The sequence below is a fragment of the Argiope bruennichi genome, chromosome 7, assembly GCF_947563725.1.
Source record: "Argiope bruennichi chromosome 7, qqArgBrue1.1, whole genome shotgun sequence".
Taxonomy (NCBI): Eukaryota; Metazoa; Arthropoda; class Arachnida; order Araneae; family Araneidae; genus Argiope; species Argiope bruennichi.
In genome coordinates, this window is record NC_079157.1 from 20,065,267 (window position 1) to 20,085,835 (window position 20,569).

Sequence of the window (20,569 nt, forward strand, 5' to 3'; positions counted from 1 at the left end):
TTTTCTTAATCTGTTGAAATTCTAATTAATGGATGTTTAAAAATATCAGCAACTTTTCGAGTTTATTTTGGTTAACTCAAAGTCAAAATTAAAAATTGAAAGAAAAGAAATGTCTTTTATTTTTGAATTATTTTTTTAATTGAATTCCGCCCGTACAATTGACATAAGTGAGCAATCTGGTTTGCCAAGGGGGTCATTTCGACCCCTTTCGGGAAACTTTTCGTTAATTTTGGCAAAGTTTTATAATATATATATATATATATATATATTAGTTTAGGAGGAATGTATATAGTGTGGCGGATTGGAAGCTGCAGAGATAGAACCTGGGACCTTGTGGTTCACAGTCCAGTAACATGACCATGATACAAAAGCAATGGTTCGGGTAGCGTAGCTGTTAACTGGCTTATAAGCTATTCACTACAGACTCTCCCTCCAGTGAGTCGGAGATGAGACGAACGATATGACTGTTGTGTGGTAATGTATTAAGCTGTTGATTTTAATGCGCCTGTACCCATTTTGTAAGCACCAAGCGTTATGGCGAGCGTGTGTGGGTGGTTGTTATTGATGCGTCAAGTGAGTCTGACGACTTTAGTTGCGGGTATATGGCGAAACAACAGCTGAACAAAGATTGAAGGTTCATCACCAATGTTAAGGATTGTGATGAGCGAGGATAGAACCTGGGACCTTGTGGTTCGCAGTCCAGTAACATGAGCATGATACAAAAGCAATTGTTCGGGTAGCGTAGCTGTTAACTGGATTATGAGCTATTCACTACAATAGTATACCTAATTTTACCAAAGGGGTTATTTTGACCATTCGAATAAATATTGTTGAGAATACATGCGTTTATATTTAAATATGTAACGGCTCGATAGTGGCCCAAATAGATATAGATATAAATTTAGAAATAAGTATGTGTTAGTAAAATGTGTGTATAAGAAATAAGAAGCCGAAGACGAAAGTCAATCAGAAAAAGCTATTAGAGGTTGTTAGTAAAAAGACGTGTGAGTCAGTATTTAAGAAGATGATGGTAGAAGAACAGATGATCTTGAAGATCTTGATTAGGAAAAAAAACACTTTTTTTTAATAAAAAGGCACAAAGGAACTGCCTTTTCCACATACCATACCTCAACAAATATATTGAAAATATAAAAGTTTTTTCTACTTTAACTTCGTAATAGATAGGACAATTTATATATTTTTTTTCTAATTAAATACCGAAAGGGGTTATTTTGACCTCTTTGGTAAAAACATGTATGTGCCAACTCATGGCAAACCTAGGGTTAATGTATTTTCTGCCGGTTATTATTTTTTTTAATAATGATGTTTGGAACATAATATATTCCATTCTGGTTCCCCCACTTTTGAATTATTCAAATTCAATTATATTAATATCATAAATATTCTTTTAAAGCCTTAATGCAAAATAAAAAATTTAAAATTCAATAACATGACAGAATTTATTTGAATATCATATTTCTAAATCATAATATGCTTAACTTTATCAAAAGGATACACAGATGAAATAAGATTTCTTTTATCCCGTGGAAAAGTGGAATAACTTTAGTGTTTCTGCTACTAAAACATCACGCAGCTGTGTTGACATAAAGATGGTCGCGACTGATTCAAGCTGCACACGTAATTTCCTGCATTTAAAAACATGGCGTTGGGAAGAAATGTTCCGAAATTCCACGTGATCTTTCTGATTATCGTCTGCAGCTTCTTGGGAAATGTTGTCGCCAGTCGATATCGAGTAAGAACAATATTTTAAATCGTTTTTATTAAACATATTTTTTAAAAATAAATGATAAATTAAATTGTGAATTGCTACTCACATTTCAATAAGTGAATCTTCAAATACTATTTAATTCAGATAGGTCATGATAAAACAAAATGTTAGCTCTTAATGTTTTCATGTGATACTTTTGGAATTTTTTTTAACAATATCTTCTTCAAAATTGGCATCGATAAGTAATTAATTTTTTTAAAAAAGAAGGCAGTTGAAGTTTTATATAATATGAATTATTAGATTAAAGTAAAATGCATTTCAATGTTTAAGAGTTATGGAATAGAGATTGCTCATTTAAACAAAATAATTCTAGTTTTAAATGCAAAAAGAAAAAGATGTCTGTTTATATCACAGATGAATTATATTTTTATTTTACAAAATATTGCTTATCAATTTTTACAATATCATTTAGTGTAAATTTATGAAAATCTTTCTGTATAATTTAGAACTGTTTACCTTTGTAACAACACTGACTCCATTTGGTTTTCTGACTAAATTAGAATAGCATTTGACGGTAGAATTTTGACTAGCGTTTATTAATCTAAGAAAAAATAAAATATTCGTCCTTTATAGCTGCTCTGAAGTAACATGTTTTCATTGGTTCTTATGAGAGATTTACAACTCCCAAAATTTTAAATGGGTAGTTTAAGCATGTCTTTGTACACATATTTCAGTGCATTAATTAAAATCAAATTAATTAAAATTCTTAAATATAGTTAAATAATTAAAAACTTCCTGAGCATGTTCTAAATAAGTTGAATTTGTATAAATATATTATAAATATGCATCTTATTTAGTATATTCAAACAAAAAATTTTGATCAGACTTTTTGTCATTTGCCAATTAGTATGGTAATTTTTAAAAAAAAATTATCCTTCTATTTGGATGCCAAATTTTCATTTGTCTTTAAGTTTACCTATTTCTATTTTTTTTCGTGCTTTCAAATTATATGCAAACATGCACAAAAATAATAAAAAATATAGTTAGATGACAACTACTTCATTACATTTTATAAACATTTGATTAAAACTGAACTCCTTAACTTTTACTCATGATTTTTTTTAATTATTGAGAATATCCGTATGAATATAATGAGATCCTCAATTTATGTCCTTGAATCAGGATCTAATTAGAAGGAGATTCCTACTTTTATAACTCGACATTTTATAAAAACTACTATGTAAATAAAAAAAACTGAGTGTTTCTTTTTTTGTTTTGTATATTATTTTAAAATAGTTTTTTCTTTTTTTGAAGAGCAATAAGTAAATTCCATTCTTTTGCCTCATATCATATTATGAAATTTATTTTAATGCAATGATACATTTATATACTATATAAATGTATCATTGCGTTAAATGTGCTATGTTTTTATAATACTTCTGAATATATTTTTGTTTTATTTTCTGGTATTATATATATATATATATATATATATATATATATATATATATATATATATATATATATATATATATATATATATATATATTGCATACTCATGTGTCAAAGTACAATAAGTAATAAATAAAAAATAGATTAATAATGTTGTGAAAGAAATTTAGTAGATGATCTTGTGACAAAAATTGTAATTCTATGTCAAATTTTTCTTTCAATCAATCGAAAAAAATGGCATCCAAAGTATATGCTTAATTTTCTGATACTTGAATACTAACCGCATGTTAGAAATTAAAAGTCACCTCCAAAAAAAATATAAAAACATACCCTCCCAAAAAATATATATATAAAAAATACACGCTAGAATCGGCAAAAATCCTAGATTCAAAGATATATTTTGTTATTATTGTTCGAAAATGCCCTGCAATTCATTGGCGTCTTTATCCTAAGTTCACAATTTTATCTGTCTTATAAAGTATTACTTTTATTAGAGAGAATGCGAGAATGTTTTGTGGAAACCATTCCAGCTGGTTTTGTGTTTATTATTTTGCATTTAATCTAATCGTTACAGAGTAATTTATGGAGAACAGAGAATTCTCAATAATTAAATTTCAATTATTACATTTAAAGAATTCAATATTGAATATTGATTGCATTATTTCTCCATTTAAATTTCAAGGGGCTACTTCAGCAAAATTTAAAAACCCTAAAATAAAAATGACTGACTTTACCATAGTAATGAGATTGAAATAAAAATTCAGTGTCTATATTTAAAATGATCCTTTAAATATAATTAAAATTTGTTAACAAAATGTATGGAGTTCTCATAAATGCATTTTTGAGAAATAATTCTAATTTGGTCGTAGTATATTTCTTTTATCCATTGAATTAGCTCAGCTATCTTTTTTCGAATTATTATCAAAATATTGCCTATAGTTCGAAATGAAAATTAAGAATAGTAAGGCAAATGTTACATTTTTACAAGCAAATTTGTTATATTTAAACCCTTCAATTAGGAAATGGTGAAAAGTAAAAGTAAAAAAAAAAAAAATGAAAGGGGGGGGTCTATGTGGATGTATATTATATGTAAGTAGAATATGCATATTATATTTACATGGTCTTTTAATTTTATTTTAATCAATTAACTTTAATTTAAGTCTTAGAAATTTACTTTAATTAATATATTTTAGTTAATATCAAGAAAACTGTACAATGTCATTCGTATAATACCCATATTAGAAGCATTTGGAATCGTCGGTCTCCCATGAGCCAATGAAAATACATGCTCCTTCTGTACAACAGTGATAAGAAAATAATAAAATAAATCGTTGGAGTCGTATGTTATTTCACTACAAGGACAAAAATATTCTGTATTGGTTTACCTTGTTGTTTACCAACTTTGAATTTTCTTTAGTATTTTCAAGAGTTAAGTCTTTTATAACAGTAGCAAAATTTACGCCAGTCTATATTTAAAAGTATCATTGCCTGAGCCTTTCAAGTATAAAAAAGTTATTTTAAACATAGGAAAAGTCAAATATTGTTAAAAATGACCAGTAATCCAGTCTGTTATCATAAGGAAAGAATGTAAAATAAACTATCTTTTTCTAGCTTTTTATTTCTGAGCATGAACTAAGACTGAACCAATTTATGTATTTATTTTTTCCTTGATTATTTTTCTTTCTCTTTCCATTTATTTATTTTTCTCCTTTCTTTAAAGATCTTTTCTTTCCATTGTTTTTCTGTTTTCTAAATTTAAATTTGTTATTTTTGATAAATTTATTATTTATTAATTTTCTTTGAATGTTACTATTACTGTGAAATATTATAGCTCTATTATTTGAGTCATTTAGATCTCCCTTTGTTTATGTTTTATCTTTCTCCTTTTTTTAATGACTAGTCCTTTGATATTTTTAATTTTTTTAATTTTTAATTATGAGCTCCTAATTGGTGTAAAGCTACATTTGGCACACACCTGATCATCATTAGAATACTCAATATTTGTTTTGGTGGCTATCAATCACTGGGGGAAAAAATCTTTTAAATGATATAAGCATCATTGTTAAGATATTTTTAAAGATAAAATCTTAAGCTTACAAAAAAAGGTAGAATCAAATTTTTTTATAAGATCCCCTATTTCCTATATTCATAATTGATAAAAGTATATACCTTCCAAATATGATAGAAAAATTTGAATTCTATATGAAAAAAAATAGAGGCATTTAATTTAATTTGTTTAGATCAAGGACTAGTTCAGACATATTTTTCGATAATAAGTTACAAATTATAAGATCATTTAATAAAGAATACTTAATTTTTTTGCAGAAGATATATCAGAAACCCATTAATGCAGGTAGTTGGAAAACTCTGACAGGAGGTTTACATGATTCAAGCGTTCTTTTGATCGGGTGGAGCGCAGCATTTATTTCTGGTTGTTTCGCCATCATGGCTGCGAGAGAAGAAATTTCAAACATAGTAGCTTTTCCTTTGATTTCTATTGGAGGTGTCATTTTTTATTTCGGCTGTGCTGCAACTATGAACGTAAGTTGTTGTACACATCTAGTTTCAATATTATGTTTATTTGATATATCATTGTGTGAAAATACATTTGAATATTTGATTATTTTTATATTATACAAACGTCATGTGACTCTCAAACTCCGTTCATGAACTTGTTTATTTGATATATAAATACTAATACATTTGAATAAACAATTGATTTTTAGATGTATAGATATCTTATAAATTTAAATATATTACTCATTGGTCTTATTTAAATGATATATCACCATAAATACATCTGAATAATTTATTATTTTCCGACTACAGAAACATGGCTGTCACACCTTGTTCACTATCATGCTTAGTTTATATATCACTATTTGATGTATTACTGTGTAAATGCATCTGAATAATCGGTTACTTCCATGTATCATTTCCATGTATTATTTGATTCATCACTGTGAGTAAATGCATCTGAATAATTGGTTACTTCCATAAAACCATTGGTTACTTCCCATAAACATCTTATGACAATCCACCTCATTTAGTAGTATGTTTACTTTGTATATCACTACTAATACATTTGATTAGCAAGTGATTTATCAATTATAACAATCCTGCAAACTATCATATCTTCCTCATTAGCGTATTTAAATGATATATCGCCACAAATACATTTGATTAATTGATTACTTTTATGTATAATATAGAAACATCTTGTGACTGTCAAACCTTGTCCACTAGCATGCTTACTTTATATATCACTATTTGATGTATCATTGTGTAAATGCATCTGAATAAGCGGTAATTTCCATACATTGTTTGATGTATCACTGTGTGTAAATGTATCTGAATAATCGGTTATTTCCATATATTGTTTGATGTATCACTGTGTGTAAATGCATCTGAATAATCGGTTACTTTCATAACACAAAAACATTTTATGACAGTCACATCCAATTCATTAACATGGTTACTTAGCACATTACTACAAATACATTTAACTAAACAATTTCTTTCTCAATATAACCATGTTGTAAACTATCATATCTCGTTCACTGGCATATTTAAGTGATATATCACCACAAATGCATTTAAAATATCAACTACTTTCATAATAAAGAAACATCTTATGACAGTTATATTCTTTTCACTAGCATGCTTACTTTATATATCACTACAAATACAATTGAGTAAGCAATTGCGTTTCTAATATAGAGATATTTTATAAATTGTCATGACTCGTTTACTGACATGTATAATTAATACGTCACTACAAATACATCTGAATAATCTATTACTTTCATTATATAAAAACATCTTGTGAACTGTCATACCATGTTCACTGGCATGTTAATTTGATATATCACTTGAAATACATTTGAAGTAACCGTTGCCTTTTCTTTTTAAAGACATCTTATAAACTGTCATTTCTTTTTTATTGGAAAGTTTAATGGATACGCCACTACAAATGTATTAAATAATTGGTTATTTGCATAATATCGAAACATCTTGTTGTGACTGTCACTCTCCGTTCACTAGTATATTTACTTAAAATATCATATCAAATACATTTGAATAATCTATTGTTTTGTCAACATCTTGTTAACTGTCATATCTAATTCACTGACATGTTTATTTGATATATCACTACAAATATATTTCACGAATCAATTATTTTCTCATTATAGTGGCATCTGTAATAACCTATCATATAAATATACTCTCACTTTACCACTAAAATGAAAGTGAAGCTACTTTTTTGGATGGGTTAAATTATAGAAAATTCTTGATATTCCCTGAACTTTGGGATCATTAGCATGTTTATTTCATGTACCATTATAAGTACTTCTTAATAATATATTAATATCCTAATTCAGTGACATCTTATAACTGCCATATTCCATCATGTACAGACACTCTCATTTTGTCATTAAAATTAAAGTAATGCTACTCTTGAGAGTAGATGGATTTTACGGAGATTTGAGGGAATTGTCTCGACTTCGGGATTGAAGAATTAAATCCCGAAGATCCATTCAACGAGAAATCACCAATAACATGCCAAGAAAGTTTATAGCAAGGAATTGTCTCAAGTGTTATACTCCTCATATGACCTTAATTTAACCTTCTAACTGTGTCATTTTTTTCAAAAATCTATTTAATTAAACCTTTTATTTTATACGTGTGTTATTATATGAATTCAATTTTCATATTAAATCCGTATGTGAATGCGAAAGGAATAATTCCCAGATATATGAGCTAGGGAAATGAAAGCTTAAATGAGTTTTGTTGACTCTGAAATTGTAAATCTATGCAATTTCAAGGAGAATGAACGGAATTGTAAATCTATGCAATTTTCGCAGGTGAATGAACGGAATAATTGTCTATCTAAAAAGTTGGAAATAATCGATCTAGATGAACTGAGAAAAAAAAGCACTAATTTGATTCGTTTCAGTATACTTTTTTGCAAACACCAAACCTGCTCTATTGTGTAAGTAAGCATAAAATTTGAGAAAGGAAATACTCTTGCTGGATTACAATCAATAGTATAAAATTGATTGAATACTATCAGATTGATCAGAAAATTGATGTTACTTTTTTGTCTTAATGTATTATTTTATTATATATTTAACACTATTTTTGTATCGTTTTTTACAGTTTATTTTTACCAAGAAATAAGACCAGTATGTTTTGCAGTACCAAGCAATCTTTTCCTATAAAGAAATGCAAGAAGAAAAAAATGGCATCAAGAGATATTGAAAAGTACTTTGAATTTAAAAACAGTACAAAAAAGTCTTTTGTAATTTACGAAATCATCTTGAACCTTCTATGAACATTGTAATGATTTTAAAAAAAATGTTTATTTAAACTATAAAATTCGAGCTATATAAAATCACATATTTTAATTTTGATATAACTGATATACTAGTACCTCTTACGCCTAAGATTAACCGACAAATAATTCTTATTATTATTAGTAGCAAGTCATAATAATTCAAATTTTTTTATTTAAGTGAAATATTTTTTGATTTTTAACTTTCTTCATTGACTCATAATTGATCATTCCAAAACGAAGGCTCAAAAAATGTCATGAAATTTATAATTAAATTGGAGATCAAACTATGAATTCTGGGAGTTAATCATGAGGTAAATTTTAAAAATAACAAAACATATACTGAGCAATTCCTTGGCTGGATTGTAAAAAAAAAAAAAAAAAAAAAAAAAAATTAAGAAAATTTGTTGTTGAGATTTTTTTTTCATTTATTTAGTTAGTTTTAAATATATACTGGTGAATATTTCCTTTTAATTTTATAAATCATTGTTAAGATTTGAGTTTTGGAAAACAATTATATGAATTACACTGGTATTTTAAAAACCAGATTCAAATTTTTTTATAAAGATTTAGTATTATTTATTTATTATTATTACGTTTGGAAATTCTGATATTTTCTTCTTTCATTGATTACTCTATGGCTTATTTATTAACTCACATATCATAATCATATAATAATAATAATAATAATAATAAATATATCATTTTTTTTCTCTTTGGTTCATTCTCTTAATTTTTGGTTTGCTCAATTTTGTGATTCTAGCACTGTTGTATTTTGGATAAGGTTGGTGTTATAAACAGATTTTTCTTTGTTTTTTGTGTCATGATTTACCTCCCTTTTATTATATTATTTAATTATTATTTGTAGTCATTTTCAAATTGTCATAATTCTTCTAAAATTCATTTAATTTCTTCGTGATTGTATTGATACTTGTAAATTTTTGTTACATGATGTATTAATAAATTTGTTGTTTTTAGTATATTTTACTTTTGTATTTTTCATCTAACTCTATTACATTTTAAGTATTTCAAAACTAATCATCTCTTATTTGGTGACCAATAACTAATTCATCACAGATGCTGGCAGCATTTAATTATAGGTAAATCGTTTAAATAAAACTTCATGTCCATGATTCCGTGAAATTGTCAAACATTAAAAATGTATTAATTTAACACTCTTGCATAGTTCTGTTCATTGTGTATGTGAATTTTTCTAATGAAGACCAGTTTCACAACATCATAGAGTTGTTATGTTCGGTTTATCTATCTTTAATTGTGGTTATTAATCAGTCACATACATGCGGAAGTACAGATGGTCAGATGGTCCAACGTTTGAAGAATTTGGCTCAAAATGTTACAAGATAAAAATGTGTATAAAATTTCATGGGAATTGTATGGGAATACGTAAAGCTCAAACAAACAAACAGACATTCAATTTTATATGTAGATTATCTCCAAGGACCAAAAAACAGATTAACAGAATTCCCCTTTTTTTACTTAAAAAGACGTGTAACGATGTTTATTAAAATCTCGCTTTTGAAGATTTTAATTTTTTTTATCTTTAAAATATTAACATTCTGAATGGGAAATAAAATACTGTTATCTTAAAAAATATATTTGAAGATTTCAGTGATTTTAAACCTTTTAACCCCCCCCCCCCCCTGCGTCCGAAGTAAGCAATTTAAAAACTTCTGTATGTTTCTCTGAGATTGCTATAATTATAGGCAAGGAAAAGAAAGTTCGATAATTATCTTTTAAACAGAAATTACTATTGTTGTCAAATTTCGGGTACATATAATTTTTTTTCCTTGTCTACGTGTCCTTGTGTGTGAACTTAAAAATTCAAAACATCACAAATTGTATAAATTAAAACTTGAAATGTAGCCAGGCTTAATTTTTGTCTTATTCGCTTATAGAGAAAAAACACACCTATAAATGGTCAACATCGTGACGAATTCGGGACAAAATTTGATTAGAATTTTCATTTTAGACTGTGCATCAAATTTCACTACCTAATTCCATTTATTTTGGAGTTACCGAGTTGTAATAGGCACCAAACAGAATTTAAATTGGATCTTGTTGAAAAATTGATAAAAAAAATCTACAAATTTGGTCTGAAGTCCATACACAATTAAATACACAAAGTGCTTTTAAGTTGACAAAATTTAAAGTTCTAATTTTTTTGATGATAATATTTTTCTCTATACTTCGTATATAAGAATGTAAGATGGAATTTGGAGTAAAAATTAAGGTGGTTTGCATTTCCTCTGAACCGAGGTATTCGATATAATATACACTCATGTCCAAAATTAAGGTCACAAACATAATATCTGCAAGAAATGAAAAACTATTCACTGCGTTGCCACGAAATTTCGCACAGAGGTACACTACAATGGAAGAAAGAACATAGGCACATAACAACATAGAAAAGATTTTAATTGGGAATTAAGAAACAGGGTATATCAAAAAGTGTTGCATTATGAATCAGAGAAAAAGCATTTATCTCGTGGAAAGCCTGTCTAATATGAAGTGTGACCACCGTGCACTGCTATACAGGCTTCACAACGAGCTTTCATACTGTTTATGAGGGTGTCAATAAATGCTTGGGGCAACAAAGCCCATTCCTCCAAAAGCGCGGCTTTTAACTCTTGGAGAGTATTAGGAGAGGGGTTAAGCTTTGCAATGACTCTTCCGAGACCATCCCAAACATGTGCAATAGGATTGAGAACCGGAGCCCTCCAGGGCCAGTCCATACGTCGAATATCCTCTTCCTCAAGAAAATCAACAACGATCTGGGCTCTGTGCGGACGCGCGTTATCATCCATAAACATGAAGTCTGGTCCAAAAGCCCCCCTGAACAACCTCACATAGGCTTCAAGGATCTCATCGCTATAGAGATGTGCATTGACAGTACCCGCATCGAAGACGTGCAGTGGTGTACGACTGCCCAACATTATGCCACCCTAGACAAGGATTTCTCTGCCACCAAATCTGTAGATTTCTTTTACGTAGGAGGGATGATAGCGAGCTCCTCGCTCCCTCCAGATGAAGATTCGACGAGTGTCACTGTGTGGTAAATCTCGACTCATCACTGAAAAGAACCGCCCCCATTCTTGCTGTACCCAAGACTGATGTGTTCGGCACCACAACAACCGGGCTTTTCTGTTGGATGCAGTCAAAGGGACGCACTCAACTGGTCGCCGGGCATAAAGGGCCCTTTCTGCTAGACGTCTGTATACTGTTTATCTGAAAGTTCTTATTCCAGACGCAGCAGCAAGGTCACGAGAAAGTTGAGGAGCCGTTGTCAGACTAGGCTGTCGTGCGCTTAATGTCAAATAGCCATCCTGTGCAGGCGTCGTTGCTCTGTGACGACTTTGGTCGGCCTTCCTGGTTACAGTACCACTTGTTTGGAATTGATTCCACAACCTGGATACCACTTTCGGTGCTACTTGTAACCATCGAGCCACCTCCGCTTGAGACTGCTCAGCTTCAAGCCTGCCAACGGCTCTGCATCTCAAAGAATCGTCTAAACGATTTTTTATTTTTGTGCAATATTTACAAAATTGCAGGCAAAAATCCCAGATGCCTAAACGTCCTAATTTCAGTAGTTCCTCAAAAACTAATGCTAAACAACTTTTTTTCCCACAACGAAGGTTAATATCGTGTTACCAGTCCTTCACAATATATAAAATATAAGTTGTTTAAATTTTATTGATAGATATTTAGAATGACTTTGAAAAATATTTTTGTGACCTTAATTTTGGACACGAGTGTATATTGTGTGTGTTTGGGAGCCGCTAACAGATCTCATATCCTATATGACGCCATGTTACCTCATTGATCACATGATGCTTTCCCGCCATAAGCGGCAGACGAGAGCTTGGCAATGAGACGGTAAGACGTACCACTCACGCTCATGTATATTTTTGTGTGTTCTATGTTTGTTTAGTAATGTGTTGCCCCTGTAAAACTGCCCCCATAATAAACATATTTTACATTTTAATGCTGATCGTAGCCATTTCCCACATTTATTTATAATATTTTCAGATCGTGTGAAATTTATCATTATGCTGTCATAAACTTTCTAATTTAAAAAGAGACTGCTTTACCTTTTAATCAATTTAAAATATTTTTAACATTTAAAAGAGTAGATTCGAAGTGCATAGTTCATCTACTCAACTTACGTTTGTGCCAAAATTCTATACATCATGTTTCAACAGCCAGTCCAACAAAGCGGCAATACGCACGCAACAAAGAATACAGTAATTTGAGTGATAATGAAAGTTTTTATGAATGACTTTGATTCGCTGTGAAATGTTTATCTTCATTCTAAAAAGCCTCTTTTAAAAAAATGAAATCCTTTTTTTTATTTAATTTCAAAAATGTGTTTCCCACAAAACTGGTAATTTTTTTTACACGTCTGCCTAATGAACAAAGAATATAGTAACTTGAGAAATAATGAAAGTTTTTATGAATGACTTTGATTTCGCTGTGTAATGTTTATCTTCATTCTAAAAAGCCTCTTTTAAAAAAATGAAATCTTTTTTTTTTATTTAATTTCAAAAATGTGTTTCCCACAAAACTGGTAATTTTTTTTACACGTCTGCCTAATGAACAAAGAATATAGTAACTTGAGAAATTATGAAAGTTTTTATGAATGACTTTGATTTCGCTATGTAATGTTTATCTTCATTCTAAAAAGCCTCTTTAAAAAAAATTAAAATCTTTTTTTAATTTAATTTCAAAAATGTGTTTCCCACAAAACTGGTATTTTTTTACACGTCTGCCTAATGAAAAATATATTAAAAATTTGGAAAAATGCACTCTTGGAAGATTTTTTTTAAAATTTTAAATAAGAATTTTCTTATCTTTTTGCCTGTATATGTACCTGATGATTCAAAAGTCCGTTTACATTTGAAAATTGAATAATTCGTGGAATAATATAGGTAAAGATGGCAAATATTGATACACTTGCCTGAAATTACTTGGGGTTTTTATTAAAACAAAAATAAAGAGTGAAAAAATTATAGACGATAACTTTTGTTTATCTTACGTGTTTTGGACCGACAAAGCCCACTTTACACTCTGAAGGTCTGTCAACTCTCACAACTGTCAAATTTATTCTATCGGAAATCCTAAAACTTTAATGGAAACCCCACTGAAAGACGTTTTTTGCGAGGTTACCTGAAATCGCAAGTCTACCGCGATCGTACGAACACATTAGGGTTGCTAATAGACAATACCCGAGATAATTTTTCACTACACCTACAGATACGCTGTATTTCCACGACTACACGAATTGCTGACAAATGGCGGTCTACATGTTGAGCATTTGTTATACATAACATTATCTTTGCTAACTATTGCTCTTGTTATCATATAAAAAACCATCTATTGGGCAATCTTTACACTGTTTTTTTTTTGTTCCAATAACACCAAAAACCATTTCAAGCATGTGTGTGTCAATCTTTACCTCTCTACCGACAGTATTTTGTAAATTATTGAATTTTCAAATGCTAACATGTTTTTTTTTAATCACCCGCAAATACTCTCGGCCAACATCTCGAGTTCTGAAATTCTCAGAATTTTCTGGATGCTCGAATATAATCTGAATGGGGGGGGGGCGCAGAAAAAAGAAAGGACATGTTGTTCTAAGGAGCCATGGAGTGGCACAGTAGTTGGGCAGGAGGTTGGGGGTTAGATTATTGTTGTCCTAGCAAGTGGTTCAAGGGTACAATCAATCAAAGTTCGAATGTGGAAACCTCCAATCCAAGGTCAAATAGGCCTTCAAAATCTTTGAAAATTGAAGGCATCAAAACAATATCCACCGTACTTTGAAGAAACAGAAAGCGGAAAAGCAAAACCCTTCCTATGCAAACAAAGAATAGCAACGAAACAATCTTCTTTCAATACAAAAAAAATACAAAGTCTGGCCATAGGATTGTACTATAACTAGACTCTCATATAATCCAATTAAGTCTGATTTTGAAAGTCTCCAATAACCATAAAATCAACGTTGATTTATCCATGCTTCGATATTATCTCACCGACCATTTATTAAAATAACAATTTTTAATTTCAGCTTGAATTAATTCAAAGCATGATATTATTCGTAAAATAAAAATATTCTAAGAAAAGAAAAACAAGTAATTACATAATTATATGGAGACAAAGAATAGGAAAAACCTAATATATCCTTTGAACAGATTGACTGAAATTAAAACTTTGTATATTACTCTGGTTGGAAACATTCGTAACAATCATGTGAAAAGTGATTTAAATCCATTTGATACAATTAGATAATGGGTTTTGAACATAAAGATATAATCATTGCGTGATGTTGATGGATCAGAAATTGTAATTGCCTGAAATGGAAATTATATTTAATTCATTAAATGCAAATATCTGTAGTTACACTACAAGGAAAAGCATAATCCATATGTCTCAATCAATTCACGGATGATGGTCATAGGAATATTTTCATCGTTTTATTATCTTTACGTGACGTTGTTAGATCACAAAACTGGAAATGATTCAAATCATAATAACGGTATTTAAATCCCTAAATGAAAAAATCATTACTTTCCAATGCTAATATAGAAAGTAATAAAAGTCTACCTGACTAAATGAGTTCACAGTTGCTTCTCATGGAAAGTTTATCCCAATTTTGTTTTCATTTTCAATTTATAGTTATTATATTTCATGTACTTACAGTGATTTCTTCATCATTTGGATAATGAGTCTCATTACTATGCAGAGTATTTGGTTTCAATTAACCCTTTAAAGGGCCATTTTTTTCTAATCATAGTATGTTAAAATATTTTTAGGCTTGAAATTAGAATAAGAAAAAGGATTCATTTAATTTGATTGATTAATTAATTTGGTTAATTAATAATTAAGTAACAAATCAAGAACATTATTTTGTGTGAGATAAAGAATTAAATCATCTAAGATTCTGTCTTTCTAAAAAAATGTGTCAGAACATATGCCAACCTACATAAATTCATACAAAGATTGATAAATTTGGTGGGAAGCATACTTCTCACGGCCCTAGAAAGGGTTAAGTCTGTATGAAGATATTAAGACAATTCTATGACAATTAAATCTATTCTGGGAGTTTAAATTAATTTGTTTCGTTCGAAATCTCCTTTGTTCGAATTTGAATTCAAATCAATGCGTGGGTTATAAATCTTATAAAAGAGCAGGATTAAAGCTAAATTAATTCATTAAGCTAAATTATTTATTTCCTTCCAAAGTGCGAAATCGTCTTCGTTCGATTTTGAATTCAAATCAGATGTAGTTATAATTTTTTTTAAAATTAGGATTGCCTGAAGTCTGATTCCAAACAATTTTTTAATAACTAAAATTTTTATCAATGCTTTTTTTTTTACTTTCTTGCTTAATAAATATGTAATAATATGTAATTTTATTGCGTATAAAATGTACTGTAGTTGATAAATAAATTTTTCTCCATAGAAAATTTGATGGATTTTCCTGTTTTAGATCATAGACACAAATATGTGATTTCTGTTTTATAGAAATAAAATAACACAGAAAGAAAACTTGTGAAAAATAATAAATAATGCTTGATATATGCAGATCTATTTTGCAGGTTTCAACCAAATTTCTAATGGAATTCTTTTGAATAAAATAAGTATGTACCATAATCTGCATATATATGTTACGGCCAAAACCGGAAATGCGGCCAGTTCGCGAACTGGCCAAGAGGTTTGGCCAAAGTCCGAAATACTTGCAATTAATTTTGTATTTTCTACTTTGGCTGGCCATTTCGCGAAGTGGCCGGGCATCCTTGGCCAAAGCCCTATGTGATAATCTATACTTATAAATGAAGCTCAATGTGTGTGTGTGTGTGTGTGTGTGTGTTAGCGCTCTACAGTCCAAACCGTTTCACAAACAGTTATCAAATTTGACATATATATACCTTGGAATTCGAAAATGTGCACCCTGCAGCGATTTTTTAAAATTTTTAATTAGAATTTTAATTAGAAATTAAGCGTAATTTCGGCGTTTTGTCGCTATAACCAGAAAATATTACAGCACAAAATTGATTTTTGCATCAAATTAAAGCTTTTTTTAATTAAAGCTGAAAATTTAATTTATAAATTATGCTTAGATTAAATTATGCTAAAATTTAATCTGCACGAGCACGTCAAATTAAAAAAAAATATATCTTTTATCAACGTGTTGCCCTCACATTGATAGAAGTTTAAATTAAAAAATAAATCAACTATTATTGCAAATTTAATAAAAAAAATTGTAATTTTCGGCAGGTGTCTGTATAAAATGAAAAAAAAAGTGAAATAAGATATTTTCTGAGAAGTAAAAGGAGGAAAAGTTTTCTATGAGCTTTGACAATACCTATATTATTAATTCAATAAAACAATTTAATTTAAGGCAAACATAGTTTAATATACTTAGGATAATCATTCTAATCAGCTACCATCAGCTAATTTAGGGGAATACATTTGCTAACAAAATGGTCTAAATTAACTAAATAATTATATTTAATATAACTTTAGTCAATCAGGAATCAGGAATTTTAAATTTTTACATAGGTCCTCCGCCCTTTGAATTATATTTAACAAAATATTCTTGAGACACCAATATTATTAATAAAAATTGTTGAACTCCAACCAACTAAATCAATCACTAAAACTGACTGATTTATGAAATTTCAATATCTCACTTCTATAAAAACTGGTGATTTTAGACCACTTCACCGACTGTCTCAATGAAGATACGCTAATCCTCTGCAAGGTTTCTAGACAGTGATTGGCCTGTGATTATAAAAATGATGCATAAAAACTTCATAAATCGGTCAGATTTCACTGCTGAACGACTCTGATTTCAATTTTCATATTTAAAAAAAATACATGGTTAGCTTTAATATAAAAAGCTTTTATATTGATTGCAGTTTAACATTTCCACTTTAGTTTAAAGTAGAAATTTTATGGATACTGACAGAACATTAGGGGAAGTAGTACAATGAAACAGAACTGTTTAAGGCCTACATAAAAGTACGACTGAATCATATAACTACCAAAATATGAAGCTTAAAAATATTTTGCAGAAAAAGCTACTAAGAGAGCAATTTACATTAATTGAAAATTTTAGCGATCATTAATACTGGTGAACCGACTGGTCGCCAAAGGCGACTAGTGGTAAATAAATATAATGACATTCATGTATAAAATATAAATAAGGACATGTTGTAAGTGAAATTCGACAGATGGCGCCAACAAAGAAATGTCTTTAAATGATATTAATAACAAAACTATTTGTCCTTCATATTTGTTTTAATTAGCCCTTATTTTTGTTATTTGCCTTTGCAAAAAATTTAATATTTTTTGAAGCGACATTTCGGGAGACAAAGTGATCTGGGATCTTTAACATTAGGTCCATGGAGCAGAAAAAGACTAAGGATCACCCTTAAAGGTAATTGAAAACTGAATACTCAATTTGCCTTTGTATTCATACACGATACGCAACGCATTTGCTCAAGATATAATTATTTCATTTTGAAGGGAGCAAATCTAATCTTCACGCTATCACGTTGTTAAAGTATACACGTTCACTGAATAATTTCTATTATGGCTTTAATATGAGAACAGAATAACACGAGATCATATTTTTATATATTACAAGCTTATTTTTAACTCAGAGGTGTCACTTATATTTGAACTCGTTTCTGAAACAATTGTACTTAAAAAAAAAAAAAAAAAAAAAAAAAAAAAACGGTACACAGAAGTACTCCTTTTTAAATACTTCATTTTTAACAGGGTGTAAAACAATGTGTTCTTGATTCCTTTCTTTCTACTTTGGCCGATCTTCCCCAGCCATTTCGCGAACTGGCCGGCCAAACCCCGAAATCAAGAAAAGATCGGACATTGGCCGGTAAGTTTACAGCAACGTTGGCCAGATCGCGAATTGGCCGGCTAATTCGCGATCTGGCCGATTTCGGGCTTTGGCCGTAACATATAGAAACAATTACTAAATATGCTTAAATTGAAATGGATAAAATGCATCGTTTTTATTTTCATTATTAAGATGGAAATCAGGATCAAACTTCGAATTAATTCCCTCAGAGTGTAGCTCTCTGTTGGTTTATATATATATATATAAGCGATGGGTTGAAATATCCAGCGAAATTGATAAATAAATTTGATATATTGTTTTTGTAACCAAAATTGGAGATCTATCTCAAAATTTGATCTCGATTAATTAAAAGAAAGGGAGCTCAAATGAGGGAGTATTATCTTCTGCCAAGAAGCATAAAACGTTCCCTGTTTCAAAACAACCCCAGAATATTGAGGGGGGCACCACTGAATGAGCTTTATTTATATATTTATTTTTTTTTGGATGCACTTATATGATTTCTTTAGAATCAACGATAATAAAATATAACTGTAATTATAAAACATTTTTATCCATTACTGTTACTCTTCTCATTCAAAACGAATTGGTTATATGGCATAGCATTAAGATATATGAGGTGTTTGTAATCTTATATTAAACAATTTTAATGTTTATTGTATTTATTCAAAATTGAATAAACTAAATCCGCGTTAAGCTTCACAGAGTGTTTCTATCGCCTAAATTTTTTATTTATTTTTTTCTCAAATAAAAACGAATATTGAAGATCTAAACAAGCAAATGCAAACAATTCCCACGAAATCAATAATTATGTATATTTTTAATTCTTAGATTTTCACGGCGGTCTTCTTCACTGCTGTGCAAAACTAGCTTTAGAGTTGCCACCTTTGAGTCGAGTTCTGTTTTTCAGTTTAAAATGCATCGCAACCGTTTCATCTTTTTTTTTTTTTTTTTTTGAATTTCCTGCATGTCATCAGCTTGTACCTTTCTAGTATCTGTTCTTAGTTTAGCATTTTATCCTTCGTAAATGAATACAAACCAATAATAATACAGATATGCAGAGGTAAACGTTTCGCTGAAATTAATGCAAAAAATCACTACCTGTTGGGTGCAGTCATGGAAATGTGAAAAAAAAAAATCATTCTGGTTTTACAATGAATTGGCTTTAGTTCAATTCTTGTCTTTAATCCCCCACAGCCTGATTCTAAGTGTTTGGCACTTTTACATGGAAAGGCTACTAAAAGGCCCTGACAATATCCATTCTTGGAAAAACATCTTTTGTGATCTTTCTCTTTTTAAGCAGAGTGAAGGTCAAACATCCTGAAAGGAAGATACAGCTCTGCACAAAATAGTTCTCATCTAAAATCAAAGTGGCGAATTTAAAATTGCATCTCGCTTAAAAAAAGAAGCATTTAATTTCGGATGCAAGATCAGAAAATTTAAATAGATATCTACAGAATTGATTGAAATCCCACCCTTTTTCTTGAAAGTACTTTAAAACCCATTTCTGTACCATTTATTGAACCATTCTTTGTCCGTCTACTTCAACGTACATAGACAAAACAACGAGCGCCAAAAAATTCGACAATTGGATTTCAACGCATTATGTGAACGCATTCAACGCATTATATGTGAACATTTAAACCTTCCAAATCTCGAAAAATTTCACTTTTTCAATTTTTGGAGTTACACAATAACAGATAAACAAGAAAGGTAGAAAACTTGTACGACAATCTTAATATTGCAAATGAGATTTGCATTATTACTTCATGTATGTCTCATTAATCCCTACATTATGTCTCAGTAATACCAGAAATCGGACTTCGGTAAATAGTCAAGCAAATATCAATTTCAGTTAGATCAAGTATGAACTTTAATACGATGGAGATTATGATCCATTGAGACCTAGTGTTCCGTCGACCACTCCATCGCTGGAGCAGTCTATTACTTCGTATATATATACGCATAATAAACCAGAACTATTAATCTGTATATGAGATTTTTATATAGAAATTAAAGAACTGAATCAAATTTGAGAACTAATCTCACAAAGGAAGATGAGTAGCAAATGTTCCCGAATTTTTTCATTTTATTAACACAATTAAATCATTTAGAAAAGAAAACCATTCTTGGATTAACTATAAATGGAACGGAATATT

General features: G+C 29.7%; 1 protein-coding gene across 1 annotated transcript; it reads left to right on the forward strand.

The window, feature by feature from the left end:
* The first annotated feature begins 1,617 nt into the window (after positions 1 to 1,617).
* On the forward strand, positions 1,618 to 9,461 carry LOC129976221 (uncharacterized). Its single transcript, XM_056089675.1, has 3 exons — positions 1,618 to 1,753; positions 5,507 to 5,722; positions 8,342 to 9,461. Exons 1-3 carry the CDS (start codon positions 1,661 to 1,663, stop codon positions 8,360 to 8,362), a joined length of 330 nt encoding a protein of 109 aa, XP_055945650.1. The 5' UTR covers positions 1,618 to 1,660; the 3' UTR covers positions 8,363 to 9,461.
* The last annotated feature ends 11,108 nt before the right edge of the window (positions 9,462 to 20,569 follow it).